This window comes from Sphaeramia orbicularis, chromosome 9 (genome assembly GCF_902148855.1).
Source record: "Sphaeramia orbicularis chromosome 9, fSphaOr1.1, whole genome shotgun sequence".
Lineage (NCBI taxonomy): Eukaryota > Metazoa > Chordata > Actinopteri > Kurtiformes > Apogonidae > Sphaeramia > Sphaeramia orbicularis.
In genome coordinates this window covers 7835899-7854373 of record NC_043965.1, presented here as the reverse complement: position 1 = coordinate 7854373, position 18475 = coordinate 7835899, and the positions used below count along the sequence as shown (strand labels likewise).

Here is an 18475-nt window from a genome sequence, read left to right as displayed (position 1 = left end):
CAATTGTCAACCAGCAAACACAACATAATAACTTTATACTGTCATAAGGTGCTTAATAAAACTCTCCAGCTGAGTAGAAGTACTACCATTTAGGCATCAAACTTCATTCTTTTATTTTAGAGCTGTGTCCAATGGTGAAAAAAATGGTAATAGTATTTTTATTTTTTTTATTTTTTTTAAATCATTTTGTCACTTTTTTTTTTTTTTTTTACCCTTTTTTAAACACTGAAATGATAACTTTAGATGATGTATGAACACTTTAACCCTTAAAGACCCAAACATCCACTTGGGACCAAAAGCATCTACTGATCTAAAATGTATAATACATGATAATCCACTAATCCTATTAGTCCATGTAAATAATTGGTGTAAAATGCAGTTTGTCATCTTTTCATGGTCATCAGATATGACCCCTTTGGACATTCAGCAAAATATAGAGGATTACTTCATAGTAAATGGTGACAAATCACTTAAGAATTGGTAAATATATAGAAAAAAATCATTTGGGATCTGCCACAAATGTCACACTGGGTCTTTATGGGTTAAAGTAGAAATACTCCATATAGATCCTTTTATGATCTGTTCCACTAGATGAATACACTGCACTGATGCTGCTCTATACACATTTACCCATCTCCAAAATGATAAAATTGTGTTTTAGCTCTGGTCTTATTGGATTTGTTTTGGGGTTTTTTGGCTCCGCCCTCTTCACCATTTTGTTCCCAGAGCAGCCCTACCCCAACAATTTGTCGATTTCCCCTTTGCATGACTGTCCGTACTGGAATTCAGCTTGTTTATGGATTTCAGTATAACCCTACTCTCTCAGGTCTGGACCGTAACAGTATTTCTCTTGTTCATTTTAGTTTGGCCGCTGAATAAATTGAAATGAGGTTAACCTGGCTGTCACTGTAGCGGTCTATTTGTGTTGCATTTTCTCTGCGGTTCAGTCTCGGTCTTGTGTTTTCTGGACTTTGACTTCCCGTCGCATTGAAGTGTGATGGGGAGCTAAAGGACACAGTGAAGACAGAGAAATGTCAAATATTGTCTGGCTGTTTCTCTGACTTCAACCTATATGATGTTCCCCCCTCCCCCATTTTTGTTTTGTGCATGTGCAGTTTTCTAACACGCAGTCGAGGTAACGCGCACTCTAGCAGCTCATCCATCTGCAGCGTTAACTCACTGTGAGTTATTACCTCTCTGTTACAATTTTTACCAAACTCCTACAATTCTGTCATTCACCTCCCTCCTCTACAAACCCTGTTTCCTTCTGGTCTCACCACTTTGCATTCTTCTGTGTTGAATCGTCAAAGGAACGTGGCAGTTCCTCTGAAGTGACCCTTTGTGATGGACCTTTAAGTGTGTTTTACTGTTTCCATCGCAGTATTTCCGTGTTGTGACTGACGTGTGCAGTGATCATTTGTGATGGACATTATGTTTTTTCTGTGACTGTACCTTTCTTTCAACATACTGTAAATGTGCACTATGTTTATTTGCAGCTCTGATTTATTCTTCCATACTGGTTGTACTTTTATTGTGTGTTAATTTTTTGCGATATAGATGAAGGACATGAATGCTCAGATAGATGCTGGTCATAATTTGTTGACCTAAACTACTTAAGGAAGAAGAATTCTGTTGATGCTCTGTTTGTTTTCTTATATTTCCATCCAGTTGTTTTATTAATTCTTATTTTCAGTTAACACATGAAGAAACCTCAGCAGAAACAGAAAATATAAAGAAAATATTAGATTACAATACATTAGACTTTATTAATACAACAGGGAAATTCAGCGGTCAAGGCAGCAACAGAATAGAGTGTAAGAAAAAAAGTGTACATACATAAAGATAGTGCAAAAACAAACAATATAAAATAAAAAATAATAGTAGTAAAAAATATATACATACTACATACATATTTACAACAGAGAAGAATTGCAAAGTCAGACTGCAGATGAGACACATACAGGACAGGGTTATACTGTTTTGATGTACAATCTGAATCAAAACTCGTTATCTCAAAGAAGGTTTTAATCGTGAAAATATAAATGCAAAAGAAACAAGCTCAAATGCCACATTCCATCAGAATCAGGAACAAAACACCACCATGAAAGAGGAGCTGCAAAAGCAAATATTAAACCAGTCATGCACACACTGTGAGGTTTAGTTCAGGCCAAAGGTGAAGGCTAACTTTAGGTTTCTAGCCTCTCTTAGCTCCTAATATTATAATATTTTGTTAAATAAATATTACATCTAACTGTATTAAACCACAGATATGATCAAGAACAAACTCACATGATATTCACATAACAGAGGATGGAAACGTGCATAAATTAGCATTTTATTTGGCTAAATATCTGAAAATTCTGTTAAATTTATGATACATTTAAATAGAAATCTGTCCATGTCAAGTGACAAGGAAGGCAGTCACTAATTAGGTTAAAGGTTGACTTATTTTACTATCCCTGTAGGGAAATTCACTCTCTGCATTTCACCCATTTTTTTTTTTTTACCTGACATTAGCATTTACATGGTGTCCATGGATCCTTAAAAAGTCTCAAATGTGATTTTCCTAAATTAAGGTCTTAATTATCCTTAAAATTTATAATTAATCCTTAAATCTGACAGTCAAAGGTCAAAATCCCACAGTTACAGTAAACGATAGCTCTATATTTTCTTTGTAGATCTTTCCACAGAATTAGTCCAATTTGTAATTAGTGTTGATCATTTAATCCTAACTGAGAGGGAAATGAGTGGAGCCTCCAACAGTCATTCATGGGTGGATTTGACTTCATCAAACCTGCAAATACCCTGATTGTGTATTTAACATATTTTTTGTGTATTGTAGTGCATTTTTTGTGTGTATTAGTGTAATTTTTGTGTATTTTAGCAAGTATTAGCATACTTTGTGTATTTTTAGCATATTTTTATGTATTCGAGTGTATTTTTTAAATGCATTTAGTGTATTTTAGCATATTTTAGTGTATTTCCGCATTTTCGTGCATTTTTTGTGTTTTAGTGTATTATATATATATATATATATATATATTTTTTTTTTTTTTTTTTTTGTGCATGTTGGTGTATAATAACAATCATTCATGGGTGGAGGGGTTCAGGTATAAGCTTTAGCAGCCTGATTTAGCGCATTAGGAGCAGTGAGCTGCAACTGAAGACACTCTGGGTCCTACATGCACCTATTTTTGATTCAGTAAATCTTAATTTTCTAATATTAAAACCACTGAAAACAGACCAGACACTGTGGCACTGGGTCATATGTCAGTAAAAAGTAAAACTATAAAGTAACAGGCATTTTTTTATACAAAAGATCATTCAGTGAAGTCATACTCATTCAACTAACATGTGGCAAATTGTAAATTTGTATCAGGCCGTCAAAATAGGTGTGATTACACCTGCTGTGATCATTAGTAAAAATGTGTATTACTGAGTGACAATAATCTGGAGTACCCTACTGCGAATATTACCCACAGTACCTCTCTTAACCTTGTTTGATAATTATGTTTTGACACAGTTTGCTTGTTGAGGTTGTTACAGTTCCTATTATATGCAGACTTTGCCACCAGCAAGTGGCAGTTTTTCACCCCGGCCCTAATCAAATCACACAACTCTCATATTATAAAGCAGCTTCAGGGCACAGTGTGTATCAGCTCACAGACTGCTGTTAATGGTTTGGTTTAATTGGCTGTACAAAGTACTTTTTACAGTTTGTTATTTAGGAATTTTTACTCTAATTTTTTATTTTGTATGAACATTATTTTAGGTGATGAACAATTGGTGCAGTAATGCTCAATGGATAGACTGAATAGACATGAAATATAAGGTTTTTACACTTAATGTCAAGGTTAATATCCTACAGTCCCAGAAAAAATTGTTAGACCATCAAAAGTCATCAAAAACAATGGTTAATAATTATTTCTGCAACTGTATATAGAGCTGCCTCTTTATTGTTACTCAATGGATTGAAGCTAAATGGATTGTCTCACATATAGAAGAAAATCTGCAGAAATAACTAAGACACACTGATGTGATTCGTAAATAGGCACACACTTAATTTCATGCAAATGTAGTTAATTTTGTGATTTATAAACTGGGTTCTAATACTCACAGCTGCAGAAATGACATTATTGGTTGTTAGTTAAATTAATCGTCAATTATTTGATAATTGGTTAAGTACTTTAACCTTTTTAAACAAAAAAGTATAAGTTCTCTCATTTCATCTTAAATTTCATCATATTCAATTTTTTCTTTCTCTAAACCAGTCAATTTAACATCTAAACAAAGACTCCAGTAGCACTTGTCATATAGAGCACCTTTTATTTCATTTTAAAGCTGTATATTTTTCCATTTTTTCATGTTATTTAAAAGCAGCTGGTTATGTGTTTCCTGATGAAGGCCACAAGCCAAAGCATGTTGGTCAAAATTTAGAATTAAAAAACTTGTTCTATACAACAAAGATTTTCATGAGGAAGAATTTCTCGTTTTGATGTACCTTTGGTGTAGGTGAATTTGTACTAGAACATTTGTCTTAGATTTACTTGATCTAAACAGGACATTTGAGGACATTATTCTTACTTTCATAGACAAACAACTTACAGAGTAATCAAGAAAATTTCCTCAGTGTTAATCAGCAATGAGAATAATGTTTGTGGCAATAATAATCACAATGTAAACAGGCAAATTCTTAGAATAGTAGTAAATTAAAGGCTATGAACACCACGTCCACACTGATAGTGTAATTTTGTATTCAGTGTTTTAGTATGTCTCCTTCAGCACCACTTCCCTGCTTCTTCTCGGAAAACATTTCCCTTTGGGTTTTTGTATAATTTTGATTTTCTACTGCACATGTTTCTCCCCTTGTCAGTTTTCTGAAGCTTATTTCCCCCCTTTTGTGCTTCTGTCTGTCTACTGTAAGCCCTTTCTGTCCCTTTGAAGTCTCTTTTCTGCCTCTGTTTGTTTCAATGTCGCTTCCTTCTATGTGTTTGTAGGAGTTATGTCTGCACCCCAGTTCATCACTACCTGAGGTAAACCCCACCGCCTGCTAGCAAGGTGGTCAATGATAATGATCACATGTGTAGAAACATACATGATCACATCCTCATTACTTACATTATGGGAGCAAGGCCAAAGAAATGTGACAGAGCTGCCTTGTGTTCTCATCATGCACACCATGTTTTGGGCTTTTCTGTTTTATCTCCAAGTCCAGTCCTGTGTTTTCCATCCTGTTAGTCGTCTTTTAAGTGTAGTGCAGTGTTGCTCTGAGGTTTAACATTTGTTCAAAGGTAAGTATGAAGAGCTGGAGGATGATGGAGCAACTCAGGATGAAGTTGTTTTATGTAGAGCACTTCTCTGATTGAATGCCACATTAAAAATGGTGAAGTAACATGCAGAACAAATGGGTGAAGAGGCAGCAGTGGTGACAGTATCCAAAGTGCATGCGTTCAGCCATTTCAAAGTACTGTACTGCACTCAGAACACTGATGGAAAATGGTAGAGTGTCAGAGCATGGTAATGTGGCCATGCTTGGCTTTGTTCAGGCATATTCATGGATGAGCTCTCTCCACAGTAGAAGCCGTGATTAATGGAAGCAGGCATTTGCTGTGTTGAAAGCTCCATTGCACCTTGGTCATACTGTAAATCATTCAACATATAGGGACTGTATGTGCCATTATTAGTTGTAAAATAAAATATATTGCTGCTTTTATGTGTAAGTTGCCAATGTAAGTAAGTCGTAAAATGTACAGAGCATACATACTGAATGTGTCACTCCTCAGTTGAAGCCATACCTGTCAGTACAGAAGTGTTTTGCTGCCACACCGGAAAAATAAAAACAGATCAGTATCACATTGTAACATCAAGAGTTCGTTATAAGAAGACGTTGTAACAACATATTTTCATGTTATGGTATCGGAAGACAATTTCTTCTCACCAAGGAACATTTATTTGCCTTTGTAAAGCTTTTAATCTCAGAAACCTAAAGTGAGAAATATGGCTAATTTACACAGGCGATCGATAACGTCAGAATCTCAACATGGCTCTGTAAACATTAAGAAGAATTTAATCATGTCAAACAAGCCTTACATAACTTTGAAATAAAGTTAAATACTTGTAAGGGATGCACCAGTGGTGAAATTATTCAAATATTTGCTGATAACAGAGGCTGATACTGACCTATACCAATGTTTGGCAAATATCCCATATTTCCTCAAATAGTGGCCGGGACCCTTATTTCTGTACCAGACCCTTATTTTAAAGAGTTTTATTTCTAATTTCCTGTTGTATAAGTAGAAATAGTTATATCTATTATGAAACCTGGGTTTGATCCACTCCTCTTTGAAATGTTAAAAGTACTTTAGTATGTTTTTGACAAAATGCAACACTTAATTTTCCATTTAAAAATGACATGAAATAAACATCCTTTACCATTTCAATGAGTGGAATCTATTAATTTATTAAATAACTTTAAGTGTTGCAATCATGTGGAAATTCTACAAAAAGTTTGCTGAAAAATGAAGACACACACCAGCAGTGACTCCAACAATAACACTACAGGTGTGTGATTTACAAGCATTGAATACAGACAGATTGCATTGTTGAATGTATTTAATTATAATTGTGTAAGTGAATGTTGTGTTTAAATGGCACCACATTATATGACAGGCACCTAAAATTTTTTTTTTTTTTTTAGCCTGCACAATGTGTAGCTTTTATTTGACTATATTGACCTCAACATAAAAAAAAATCTAATTTTATTTATATAGCGACAAATCATACCAAAATTATCTCATGACACTTTACATATTGAGCTGGTCGAAACCAGACTCTACTTTCAAGCCACTTTACAGAAACCCAACAGAATCCTCCAAAAGCAAACACTTGTGACTGGTGACAGTGGTGTCATCACATCAGCTGTTATTAGAGTTCCTGTAATTGACTTCTGGTTTCTATTTGAGGAAATACATTATATGTGCATTCCTAATATTGTTATAAGAAGAAATCTATACACAACCTGATGTTTGTGTTTCTCATAATGACGTGAAAGTATCTTCTTATAATGTGAATGTGAATTATAATCTGATACTGGTCTGTTTTTATTTTGTGGAATGCCAGCAGTACGCTGCCACATGTCAGTGTGTCCATTAATAATGTTAATATCCACTGGAATCAGAGTCCAGGGCTTTAGAAACTGATACCCACAGTGTTTCTTGTTGTCTTCTAAAAGTCCCAGTGGATTTGATCTTTGTGTTTGTTCTCCCCCAGTAAGGAGCAGCAGAAGTCAGCGAAGACCATGTCCATCTGGGAGCAGAGGGCCAACCAGCTGAGGAGGCAGAACCGGTCCAGCTGTGAGGCCCTGTACAATGAGCTGGAGCCAGAGGACCTTCCCCGCCTCTGCCCCCTCAGGCCGGACATGAAGACCCACCGGGACCGGCCACTGGTCGTTGAGCCCCGTGACGGGCCTGTACTGGGTGACCACCAGCATCCACCATCCTCCATGCCAGAGGAGGCAGAGACCGCCGCAGACCCCCCACCTCCCCCTCCCCTGCCTTACCAGCCTCGGCGCCATCATCGTCACAGAGAAAGAGCTAGAGCAAGAAAAGAGGGAAACGATAACGGTGAAAGTGGGAGGGAAGGGAGGCATCATGTTCACCACAGCCGCTCCAAAGACCACGATAGCAGCCGGAGTAAAGAGGGTAAAAATGAAAGGTCCCGCAGCCGAGAGGGAGGCAGGAGGCATCACCATCAAAGCTCAGTGGATGACAGCGGAGGAGGGGGGGTCACGAGTGAGAGAGAGCATCGTCATCACCATTCACACCGGCAGTCTCGAGAAGGAAACGGGACGGTGAACACTGGGGGGAGGGGGGAGCGAAGGTCCCGCCACAAAGATGGACGCTCATCGAACAAGGATGTGGACAGGAACTCCAGTGGGGCCAATGGAGAGAGGAGACGACACCGGACTCATGGGTCCAGGGGTCAGTCCACAGTGGAAGGAGAGGAGTCTAATGAGAGAGAGAAGCCCCACAGTCACAGGTAGAAGAACCTTTAGTGGAAATTTACTACACTCTGAACTCATTAAAGTGAATATTAGTGAACTCTAGATTCAGTATCAGGGAATTCAGTATGTCAGTGGAGCTTTTAAAAAGTTTTCCATTGTGGTGACTTTGTATCCACATTCAAAATGTAGCTCTGACTATCAGGAATGTCCAGTGTTGAGGCTAATTTAAAGGGTTCCTGCAGTGAATTTTCTTTGCTAGCTATTTCAAAAGACCACATATAATACTAGGGGTTCCATCACTGACCCCATGCAGCAGACACCAGTTTAAGATGGCACGTTATCTGCAAGTGCTGGGTTGTGTCACTAGGACAATGGCGGAGTGCAAAGCTTACGGCTGCACAAAAAATAAGCACAAACATGAGCTTTCCACTCAATCTTTCTGACTGACTGCTGCTTATTTACTTGCAGTCATCACCCGGAAACAGCGATAGTGCATCACTTCTGGCCGGCAATGGCTTATCCCCATAGGTTCTACCCCCGCCCGTAATTCACATAATAAAAAGGTCCAGTGTGGTGCATTTATGGCGATTTTTTTTTTTTTTTTTTTTTTTTTTTTTACTGAATTTGCGCCTCTCTTATAAGTCATACACAAAGCACCATTAATGTCTTAAGCATGGCCAGTCCAGGTACACGTTAACTAAATATATGAGCAGCAGGTAGATAATCATTGAGTTTGGAAACATAGATGACATGTGCATAAATTTTAGGATTATTTCTGAGTCATAAGAGCAGTGAGTGGGAACTCAGCAATGACTACATTTACAGGCATGTCATATTTGTGTTTTGTCCTAATTTTGAGAAAGACTGGTTTGTAGTGAAAGTAAATATAAATGCAGCTGTCCCTGCTAAAACAACACAATAAAAAAACATGACTGTCCTAATGACTACACTGTCAGTCACTTGTTGTTTGGAAGGAAAATATTTTGTGAATATGAATAAACAAAGTGTTTTACGTTAAATTCTTCTGCTTTGGACCAGGTGCATTGAAATAAAAAATAAACTTTTTTCCTTGCATGCAGATGTTTGGCCACATCTTTCAACAGTCATTAAGTTCAAGTGAAATGTCACAGACTCAGTCAGGAGGTAGCATAGTCATTGTTTATCATCCTGCCTATGAGTGAGAAATATTATTTGTGAAATATTTATGATGCTGCTGTCTCTGTTCTGGACAGGTTTGGTGACTCAGAGGGGGAGTCTGTGGCCATCTCCCCCCAGCAGGGCTCCGGGGGACCCAGCTGGCCCCTGGACCGACCTGAGGACTCAGACAACCAGAGGAACGTCAGACGGACCGGTCAAGGCTCCATCCAAATACCCCCTGTGACCATCACCTCTCCACCTGGAGAGACCACCCTCATACAAGGTCAGTCCTGCTGCATCATGCATGAGTAAGAGCCTGCAGCCAAAGACACTGGTTCCAAAACATTTTTTCAATGCAAATTCGGTTCCCTGAAAGAATAGAATAGAATAGAATAGAATTTATTGATCCCAGGATTAGGGTTTGTGGGGAAATTCAACAGTCATTGCAGCAACAGAATAAAGTGCAAGAAAAAGTGTACATGCATAAAGAAAAAAATATCAATACATAATAATAATAATAATAATAATAATAATAATAATAATAATAATAATAATAATAAACTACACAGAAGATATGCATATTTACAACAGAGTGGAATTGCAACATCTCATACAGTACAGATGAGACGCATACAGGACAGGGTTATACAATTGTAATGTAAACTCTGACTGACAGTGGTGGAGATGAACGACCTACGGTAGGTAAATTACAATACAATTCAATACAAAAGAATAGAACTTTATTTTCACTGTGGCAGGAAGAATAAAAATCAGTTTAGCAGCTCTATTTCTTTTAGCAGCAAACACTTAAATTGCAAATAGACTGTATAAAATATCACTGTATGAAAACTGAATAAAAAGACTGTAAAGATTGTGTAAAAATATCACACAAAATTGCACCCAAAAAGTACTGACATGTACATACTAGATAGATAGATAGATAGATAGATAGATAGATAGATAGATAGATAGATAGATAGATAGAGAGATACGTTATTCATCCCATAGGGAAATTTACTGGTTCCAGCAGTATCCACAAACTTAAAAAACAAACAGTAGCAAAAACACAATAGCAAAAACACAATCGTAAAAAAAAAAAACTACCAAGAAATACTAAAATGTACAAAAATCCAATTCTATGGAAGACATTTGTACAACATATAATGGATATATAAAGCTAATATAGGATATATACAAGATGCAATTAAAAGCAAGGTGTGTGAGTCCTGATTATTACATTGAGGTAGGATGAGTATTGCATTGTCCATTAAAACTGAGGGTGATGGTTATTCAGTTAGTGTGTGGGGGGGTGCTTTTAACCACATACATAGAATCATTAACTGTGAGCACACTGAGGCCCTTCTTTAACAGATACGTATCTGCTATGCCTGCTTTTTTTAGCGGCTATTTAATTCTCAAACGCTATGTGCAGCCCATGGGTGGTAGAATCTGCCATTTTTAAAACCGTCACCCCCCTCTAGGGGAAATAACAAGAGAGATTTTAGAAGTCAAATGCAGATATTTATCAGCTTTTGGCTTCGTTTCATTTTCTTGTAAAGCCTAAAGCTCTGTTGCATCTTGATCTTGATTTGTTGCACAGAGGGGGTTCTGTCTGTATGTTTTCACCAGGGACGATTACGTTGAGATTCTTTATTTTAAAACCCTATACACCCTGTTTCTGTTCAGAGATAGTAACAAAAAAAGACATAAAAAAAACGATCAAAACCCAAATAAACAGGAGATGCAATACTTGAGTCCAAGGACATAAAGCTGTAGGGATTGATAGCTTTTTAGTGTCACATGGAAAAAAATTCCATAATGCCTTTCCAGCTTATTGTAATTCAAGTGGTAATTCAAGTGGGTTCAAGTGCCTCACAGCAAGAAGGTCCTGGGTTCAATTCCAACACCAGTTGACAGGGGGTGGGACCTTTCTGTGTGGAGTTTGCATGTTCTCCCCATGTCTGTGTGGGTTCCCTCCGGGTACTCCGGCTTCCTGCCACCATCCAAAGACATGCACTGATAGGTTAATTGGTTAATCTAAATTGCCCATAGTTGTGAATGTGAGAGTGATTGTTTATCTCTATATGTCAGCCCTGCGATGAACTGGCGACATGTCCAGGGTGTACCCCGCCTTCGCCCATAAGTAGCTGGGATAGGCTCCAAGCAACCCCTGTAACCCTAGTGAGGATAAAGCGGGTTCAGATAATGAATGAATGAATGAAAGGACACAAGGGAAAATCTACCTGATGACACAGTTTGTCTAATCACAGATGTTTTGAGTTGCATGACCGACAGCTACCGATCACTTATTCGATTCTTTCAGACGCAACCTGGACGTGATTCTACTGCTCTACTCCATGTCTCCATATGGAAGATTGGAATACTGACTTCACTTTTTCAGCATGAAACAACATTTATCTGTCTTTCTATCATCAAAGTCTTGATTCGGAGTGAAAGTACAGAGCTACAGGGGGATGTGTGTATTTTAACGTTCTCGTGGTTTTTTCCCCCTGATCTTGAGTCCTGACATTTCAAATGGTCATTCATTCCATGTTCTCTAGGAATCATTCACAAGTGTTTTTATATATAGATATACACTGTATGGACAAAAGTATTTGGACATGTTGAATTCAGGAAATGTTTTTATCTCAAATCAGCATGAACAGGACATCTTACAGCTGTAGCCATGTGTCCCAATATTTTTGTCCATATAGTTTATAAACATCAATATTTCCTTAAAGTGTAGTTGGAGATTGTTCTTCCAAAGTGAGATGTGAAGAAAGTAGATGGTTAGTTGTGGTAGAAAATTATTATTTACAGTCAGAGCATGAAAAATATTTTAGAAATTCAGAGGTAGAACATTAAACATTATAGTCATGGATTAAAAAGAGAGAGAAAAATGAGGTTAAAAGCATCTCTGAGGCATTATGGAAGCAAAGATAACAATTTAAAACAAGCTAACCAATGCAATGCAATAATATTTATCCCAATATAAAACTATATTATGATATTTGTCATTATTGTTTTGTATCCCAGACCCCTGTTAGAAAAGAAACACCTAAACTCCTAATACTTTTTTTCCATATAGTGTGTGTATATATAAATATATATAACATACATGTAGAAAGTATAAAAAACATTTGTTAGTAAAAGCATGTGTTCAGAGCAGAGAAAGCCATTTTAACACCAAGTAATTGTTTCATGCTGGCTTTATTATGTTATTTATTTAAAATTGATGTGACTGATTTCTGTATTCTTAATCCCTTTATCCGCTTCACACTGATCTCCTGTATCTGATCAGGACAAAGGCTGCAGTAATGACCTGTCCTTTCACTGCTGTTATCCAACTATCTGCCCTCACAGTGAACAGCATTGACTGTGAGACGATGCCTATGACTGAGAAGACCCTGGAGGATCTAAACCAGAGTGGACCCAAGCCCATCCTGCCTTACAGCTCCATGTTCATCTTTGGACAGACCAATCCGTGAGTAGCCCTTATTCACTGCTGTATCACTGAAGTTGGGAAAATGTTTTTGCAGCCACATGAGATGCAGATGACTGAGCAGACATGCAGACAGGAGTGAGGTTTATTGAGAAGACATAGTGTCATCTCAGAATAGAAGGATGTCTATTTCCTGTTGTCACTGAGGTGATTTTATCAACAATAACAAAATATGGGCTGAAATTGTGCCAGTGACTGTGTTATTCTATTTGCACACATATAAAACAGTCATGTGCATGATAATAGTAATGTGGACAAGTTTGCACATCAAGTTGAAATACAGTATGTGCTAAAATGTGATTTGACAAACAAAGGGCTGCATGTTTGTAACTGCTCAACACTCATTCAACTGTAATGTGGAGTTTTGAGATTTGTGTGTGGTCTCCTCTGTTTCTTTGGTTTTGTGTTTTTAGATGGCTTAGGTTCTGTACTTTCTGTTCTTCTTAGTAGTTCTGGTTTAGCTCTAGTTCTAATATCTGGTGGGGGAAACTGAATTTATAAACCTGCAGGGCGAGTAGTCTGTGTAGGTGTTAATCCATATGCTAATGAACTTAAGTGTTGTTATAGGTTTCTAAAGAGCTAAACCAGTCCAGTTGAACCGAGAAGAATTACCAAGAAGAACGATGACCTGGGCAAATGAGAACCTACACAGACATTTCTTTCTTTTGTAGTTTATGTCAACAATTTTTCTATCTTGTTTGTGCAAGAAAGTTGGAAACACTGTATTAAAATAATAACAAAAAATATCAACTCTATTTGCATTCATATCAGCATATTCTCTAAGTTTGCTGAAAACATGTGTGGGAGGTTTGGGGCTCTCCCTTGAGGAAATTCATTTTTCAATCATTTTGGACCATTATATTACCATATTTATGCATGAAAATCACTGGTGCAGCTCATAGACAGCACCCACAAAGCCTAAAAACACAACCTGGCAAAGTCCACTGTGGAGCACCTGCAACTGTTGTATCTGGGCAAACCAGTTAGGTCAGTTTTGGTGTTCTAGTCTACACACTAACCATGCTATAATTTAATTTAAGTGTTGCCCAGAATGGCTGGGTGCGGCACCTAAGCCTCATAATAGTAGACAAAACCCTGCTGAATGATGACTTCATTCATTGTGGGTTCAATGACATTAGGAGTGCTACTTCAGTCAATGCAAAAGATATGAATAGAAAAAAAACAATACATCAGAAAATAAGAACAGAGCAAATATAAAATTACAAAAAACTAAAAAGTAAAATAAGAAAATAGAATATAAAATGTAACAGTAAAATAAGAATAGAAGTAAGAGTAGAATTAAGTAAAATAGGCATAACATTTTAATAGAAACAATATTTACAATATTAACAGAATTAACAGTATATATATATCTATGAATATTAGCAATATTAACAGTGTGTGTATGTATGAAAGTCTATAAAAATAGTGCAATTGTAATTGAATAAATATTGCATTGTTATCGTAAGAACAGAAGATTATTGCATGTGGAGGTTTAGTCGATGACGGTGGATGTAAAGGCTTGGTTTATGTTCAGTTAATGATATATTTTACTGAAAAAGTCAATTTTTCTTTCATTTTCTCTGTTTTTGATATAATAACCTTCAACTTTAATATGAGCTTTAATGAACATCTGTATGATCAGTGAATTAAATACAGGAAAATACCTGATTTCTACTGATAAAATGCAAAACGCAGAGGATAATATTATAATAAATGCTAATAAATCACTTAAGAAAGGTTAAATATAGAGAAAGTTTAATTTGGAAACTGACACAAAAGTAGCGCTGGGTCTTTACGGGTTAAGTGCATGTAAACGCATCAGATGTGATTATTACAATTATCTGATCACTCCCAGTTATCAAATTTTTTTGGTCATGTAAACAGGCTCATGGTATTTCTTTGTAAATACCAATATCACACTTCTTTCATCTTCCCGTCTTTGTAAAAAGCAGTAAAAGCTGGATTGGAGATGGAGCGTGTGTCTCATTAAAAAGCAGCTGTCTGTTAACACACAGCAGACAGAGATAGCAGGTCAGACAGTCTGTCTGCTGCCTCAGTCCCATCAGGAATCATCTGCCCCTCCTCATCTCTCTCCCTCTGTCTCTCTTTGCCTCCTTCTTGTCAGGGTGAGGCGGTTGTGTCATTACATCGTGACTCTGCGATATTTCGAAATGTCTATCCTGGTCGTCATTGCTATGAGCAGTATTGCTTTGGCTGCAGAGGACCCTGTGTGGACCAACGCCCCTCGCAACAATGTGAGGCACTCAGAGATAATGACACTGAAATTTATTGTACATACCTGTGTTTACAGGATAGTAGCTTTTTGTTTTCTGTTGTTTATCTGTTTCGGTTCTGTTTTTGTTTCTCTTCTACAGGTGTTAAAATACTTGGACTACGCCTTCACAGGGGTTTTCACTTTTGAAATGGTTATAAAGGTAAGAAAACATGGAGTGAACCCACCTTTAAATCCCTGATAACCCCATTAAAACATTATTGTTCTCTGAATATGTATAATTATTACCATCCTCTTACATTTTTACTTTTTTTTCTGTTGCTTCTAACAGTGTGTCCACAGATACTTAAAAAGCCTTAAACGTAATTGTCCTAAATTAAGGCCTAAATTATAATTAAAATTGATAATTAATCCTTAAATCTAACACTCAAAGGTCTTAAAAGTTCTGCTGATACAATAAATGATATTGGTATATTTTCTTTGTAAATCTTTGTACAGAATTAGTCCAATGTGTAATTAGTAAACATAATAACACAATTACTATGAGGTACTGTTGGACTAAGATAAGATAAGATAAAGATAAGATGAGATAAGACAGCAGCATATGACAGTAAATACAAAAATAATGTGCAGCGAAGACAGAAAACAGACAATATAAAGAGAAAAAAGAAATTTATTGAAGTATTTATAGAAATGTAGATTTAAACTCCAATATTATATACATATTTATGAAGTATTTGCACATACACATGGTGTGATATGTGTGTGAGTCGGGGGGGGGGGGGGGGGGGGGCTTGCTGTGAAGTTTTAAAGAGGTGTTATTTATGTAAATGTAAGGTCTGAAAATCCCAAAGACGCCTTGGAAACATCTTAAAAACTTACAAATCCATCTTCCTCAAATCTGCACACGCCCTGTTCTGAAGATGAGTTACATTACTTAGAGTATTTTAGTTTGATGTATATACAATACAGAGTCATTATACAGACTGTGGTGCACTCACTCAGAGTATCAGACCATGTTTTACCATCTTTTTCCTCAGCAATAAAGGCATTTATATTAATATTCATCACTTATTATGTCCAGTAATAAAACCTACAGGCTCTTGATCTAAAACTTAAATCAGACCACCCCAGTGCTCAAGTTCTACAATAAAGAGGGATATTTTTTGAAAATGTACTTGTTAATTACATATTATCCTAATACTGAACCAAAAATGCAAGCAGCTGCTGTGCATTTTCATATACATTAATTATTAACAGTTAGTGAGAACAGGGACTGTTCTATTGTATATCAGAGTCAGGAAGCACTTACACTCAGCAAAAATAATACTGCGGTGTTCCGCTCATGTGTTCATCAACCAACAAACAACAAATACAGAAAAAAAAACTGCTCTCTTCTAGATAAGAGCATAATAAAAGAAGGGCGATAATGCCTCACTTATATGTGTATGACCATAATGGGTTGAGTGTTCTATTTTAACAGCTTTATAATCTTGGGAAAACCCTGGCTCTGTGTGTGTGTTTTTGGTGTAGATGGTGGACCTGGGCCTTCTGCTTCATCCTGGATCCTACTTCAGAGACCTGTGGAACATTCTGGACTTCATAGTGGTCAGTGGGGCGCTGGTGGCTTTTGCATTTTCGTAAGTGCAGTACCTTCTACCTTTTAAGTCATACAGAAATACAATATTATTATTATTATTATTATTATTATTAAAAAAGCAAACCACCTTCAGTAACTACTATCTAAAGCAGGAGACCATGCACAGAAAATAAATCTAACACCAGAGGAAGATGAGCTGAGGTGAATGTCCTCTTTTTTTGTTATCCTCAATCGACTGGGACAAGGTTGTTTTGTTGTTCCAAATATGAATTCATGTGTTGTAATGGGATGTGATTCTGCCCCAAAAAGAGCAGCTAAACATGAATCAGAACACTTTATTAATTCCAGGGGGAAATTTTTGTGTTACAGTTGGTTAATTTAAGTAGAAAAAATGTAGCTGGAAAGAAATACAAGAAAAAGAGGGAACAAAAATATTAATAAAATATAATTAAAATAAAATTAAGCTCTAAATTAACAAACATACGTATAGCTCTGGAACTCTTAAAACACAGTAAAACTGCAATTTGTACAATATTTACTAGACAATATATTATCAATATGATAATTGAAGAAATATACATAATAAGTACACTCACTGAAATACTCTGAAATTCAAATTTTCAGCCTTAGTGTGCTATTGGACATCGTCATCTACCTCCTCTTGCAATAAAACATTTGAGCAGCACTTGCTAAAAAGTAAACACATGCACTAAACCAACTGGTATAAGGTCATAAACTGACAAAAATCACTCACATTCACAATTTAAAGCTTCAAAATGTCCATAAAATCTCTCTGAATCACTGTATATTGTTATAATAACCAACATGCTTCTTGACCTCACTGAGGGACGGGATTGGCTCCATATTTAATGTTTGTGGAAATTACCAAAAATAGTCACTTGTCCAATAAAGGGTTAAAATGATGTGCTTTATAATGAGGAATTAAACCGTCTGATGACCACAACTAGGAATGGTTTCCTGCTTCGTTCAGTGGTGCATTTGGGTGGAATCAGTCTCTCAGTGAACTAACCCTCTAACAAAGACAAATCAGAGGTGAAAGTAAAGTCTGTAAGTGTGTGTATGTTGTTTTTTTACTATGTTTATTGACATGATCCTCTCTGTTCCTGTGCCCGGATCATTGTGAAGGAGCTTCATGGGGTAATGCCTCCTCTACCTCTCATCTTGCCTGTGTGTGTCATTATCTGTATGTATGTGAGAAAGAAAACATACATGATTTGACATGGACATGACACTGCAAAAACAAGTAATTTCTTCACATATTCAGTCTTACCGAGTTTAAGAGTCCAGGTTTAATGGGAGGTTTTAGGACGGGGTGTGCATCTGTTTAGTTCATAACGCTGGTGTCAGTAAAATTAATGTATGAATTAAAAACAAAACACAGAAGGTATTTTGTGGTGCACTGTGGGTGTTTAGTGTAATCAGTCTTCCTGCCACGTGTGCCTACAAAGAATTATATTCATTTGTATCCAAGCACAATTATGTGTGATTAGACTAAATGCAGACAAAAATGTTTGCAAGCACAGAAGAAATTCTATTATGTAAAGACATTTTTATAATGAAAAGAAAAAAACAACATTTCTCTTGGAAATCTTGGTCTGTGCGATATGGTGATATACACAGTTTATTATGTTAGGATAAAACATCTATTGTCTCAAATAATGTCATTTATTTTTGTATCGAGAATCTTTATATATGGATAGACATATATAGTTATGGATATGGGAAGGTTTTTTTTTTTTTAGATATATTTATTTGAGCCTCATTTTGCTGCTGAAATTTTTCTGTTAGCATGAAAAACCTTTACATATGATATGTATGTTTAGTTATTTTATTTATTTACTACTGTTAGTTGATTTGCTGCTGTTGTGCATTGTTTTTATATATGTTCTTGAGTATATTTATACTTCAGGCTTACTTTTATTTAGTTTATCTTTATCTTTTAATATTTTATCCATTAATATTTTTACTTCACAAAGG

At 36.4% G+C, this 18475-nt stretch overlaps 1 protein-coding gene across 1 annotated transcript in view; it reads left to right on the top strand.

Moving 5' to 3' along the window:
* The window catches only part of cacna1ba (calcium channel, voltage-dependent, N type, alpha 1B subunit, a), a 243832-nt gene that overhangs the window by 150896 nt on the left and 74461 nt on the right, over positions 1-18475 (top strand). The window contains exons 19-25 of the mRNA XM_030143711.1: positions 7270-8037; positions 9235-9422; positions 12503-12623; positions 14770-14899; positions 15020-15079; positions 16411-16517; positions 17624-17635. Coding sequence (XP_029999571.1) covers positions 7270-8037; positions 9235-9422; positions 12503-12623; positions 14770-14899; positions 15020-15079; positions 16411-16517; positions 17624-17635 — 1386 coding nt within the window. The remainder of the gene's footprint in view (positions 1-7269; positions 8038-9234; positions 9423-12502; positions 12624-14769; positions 14900-15019; positions 15080-16410; positions 16518-17623; positions 17636-18475) is intronic.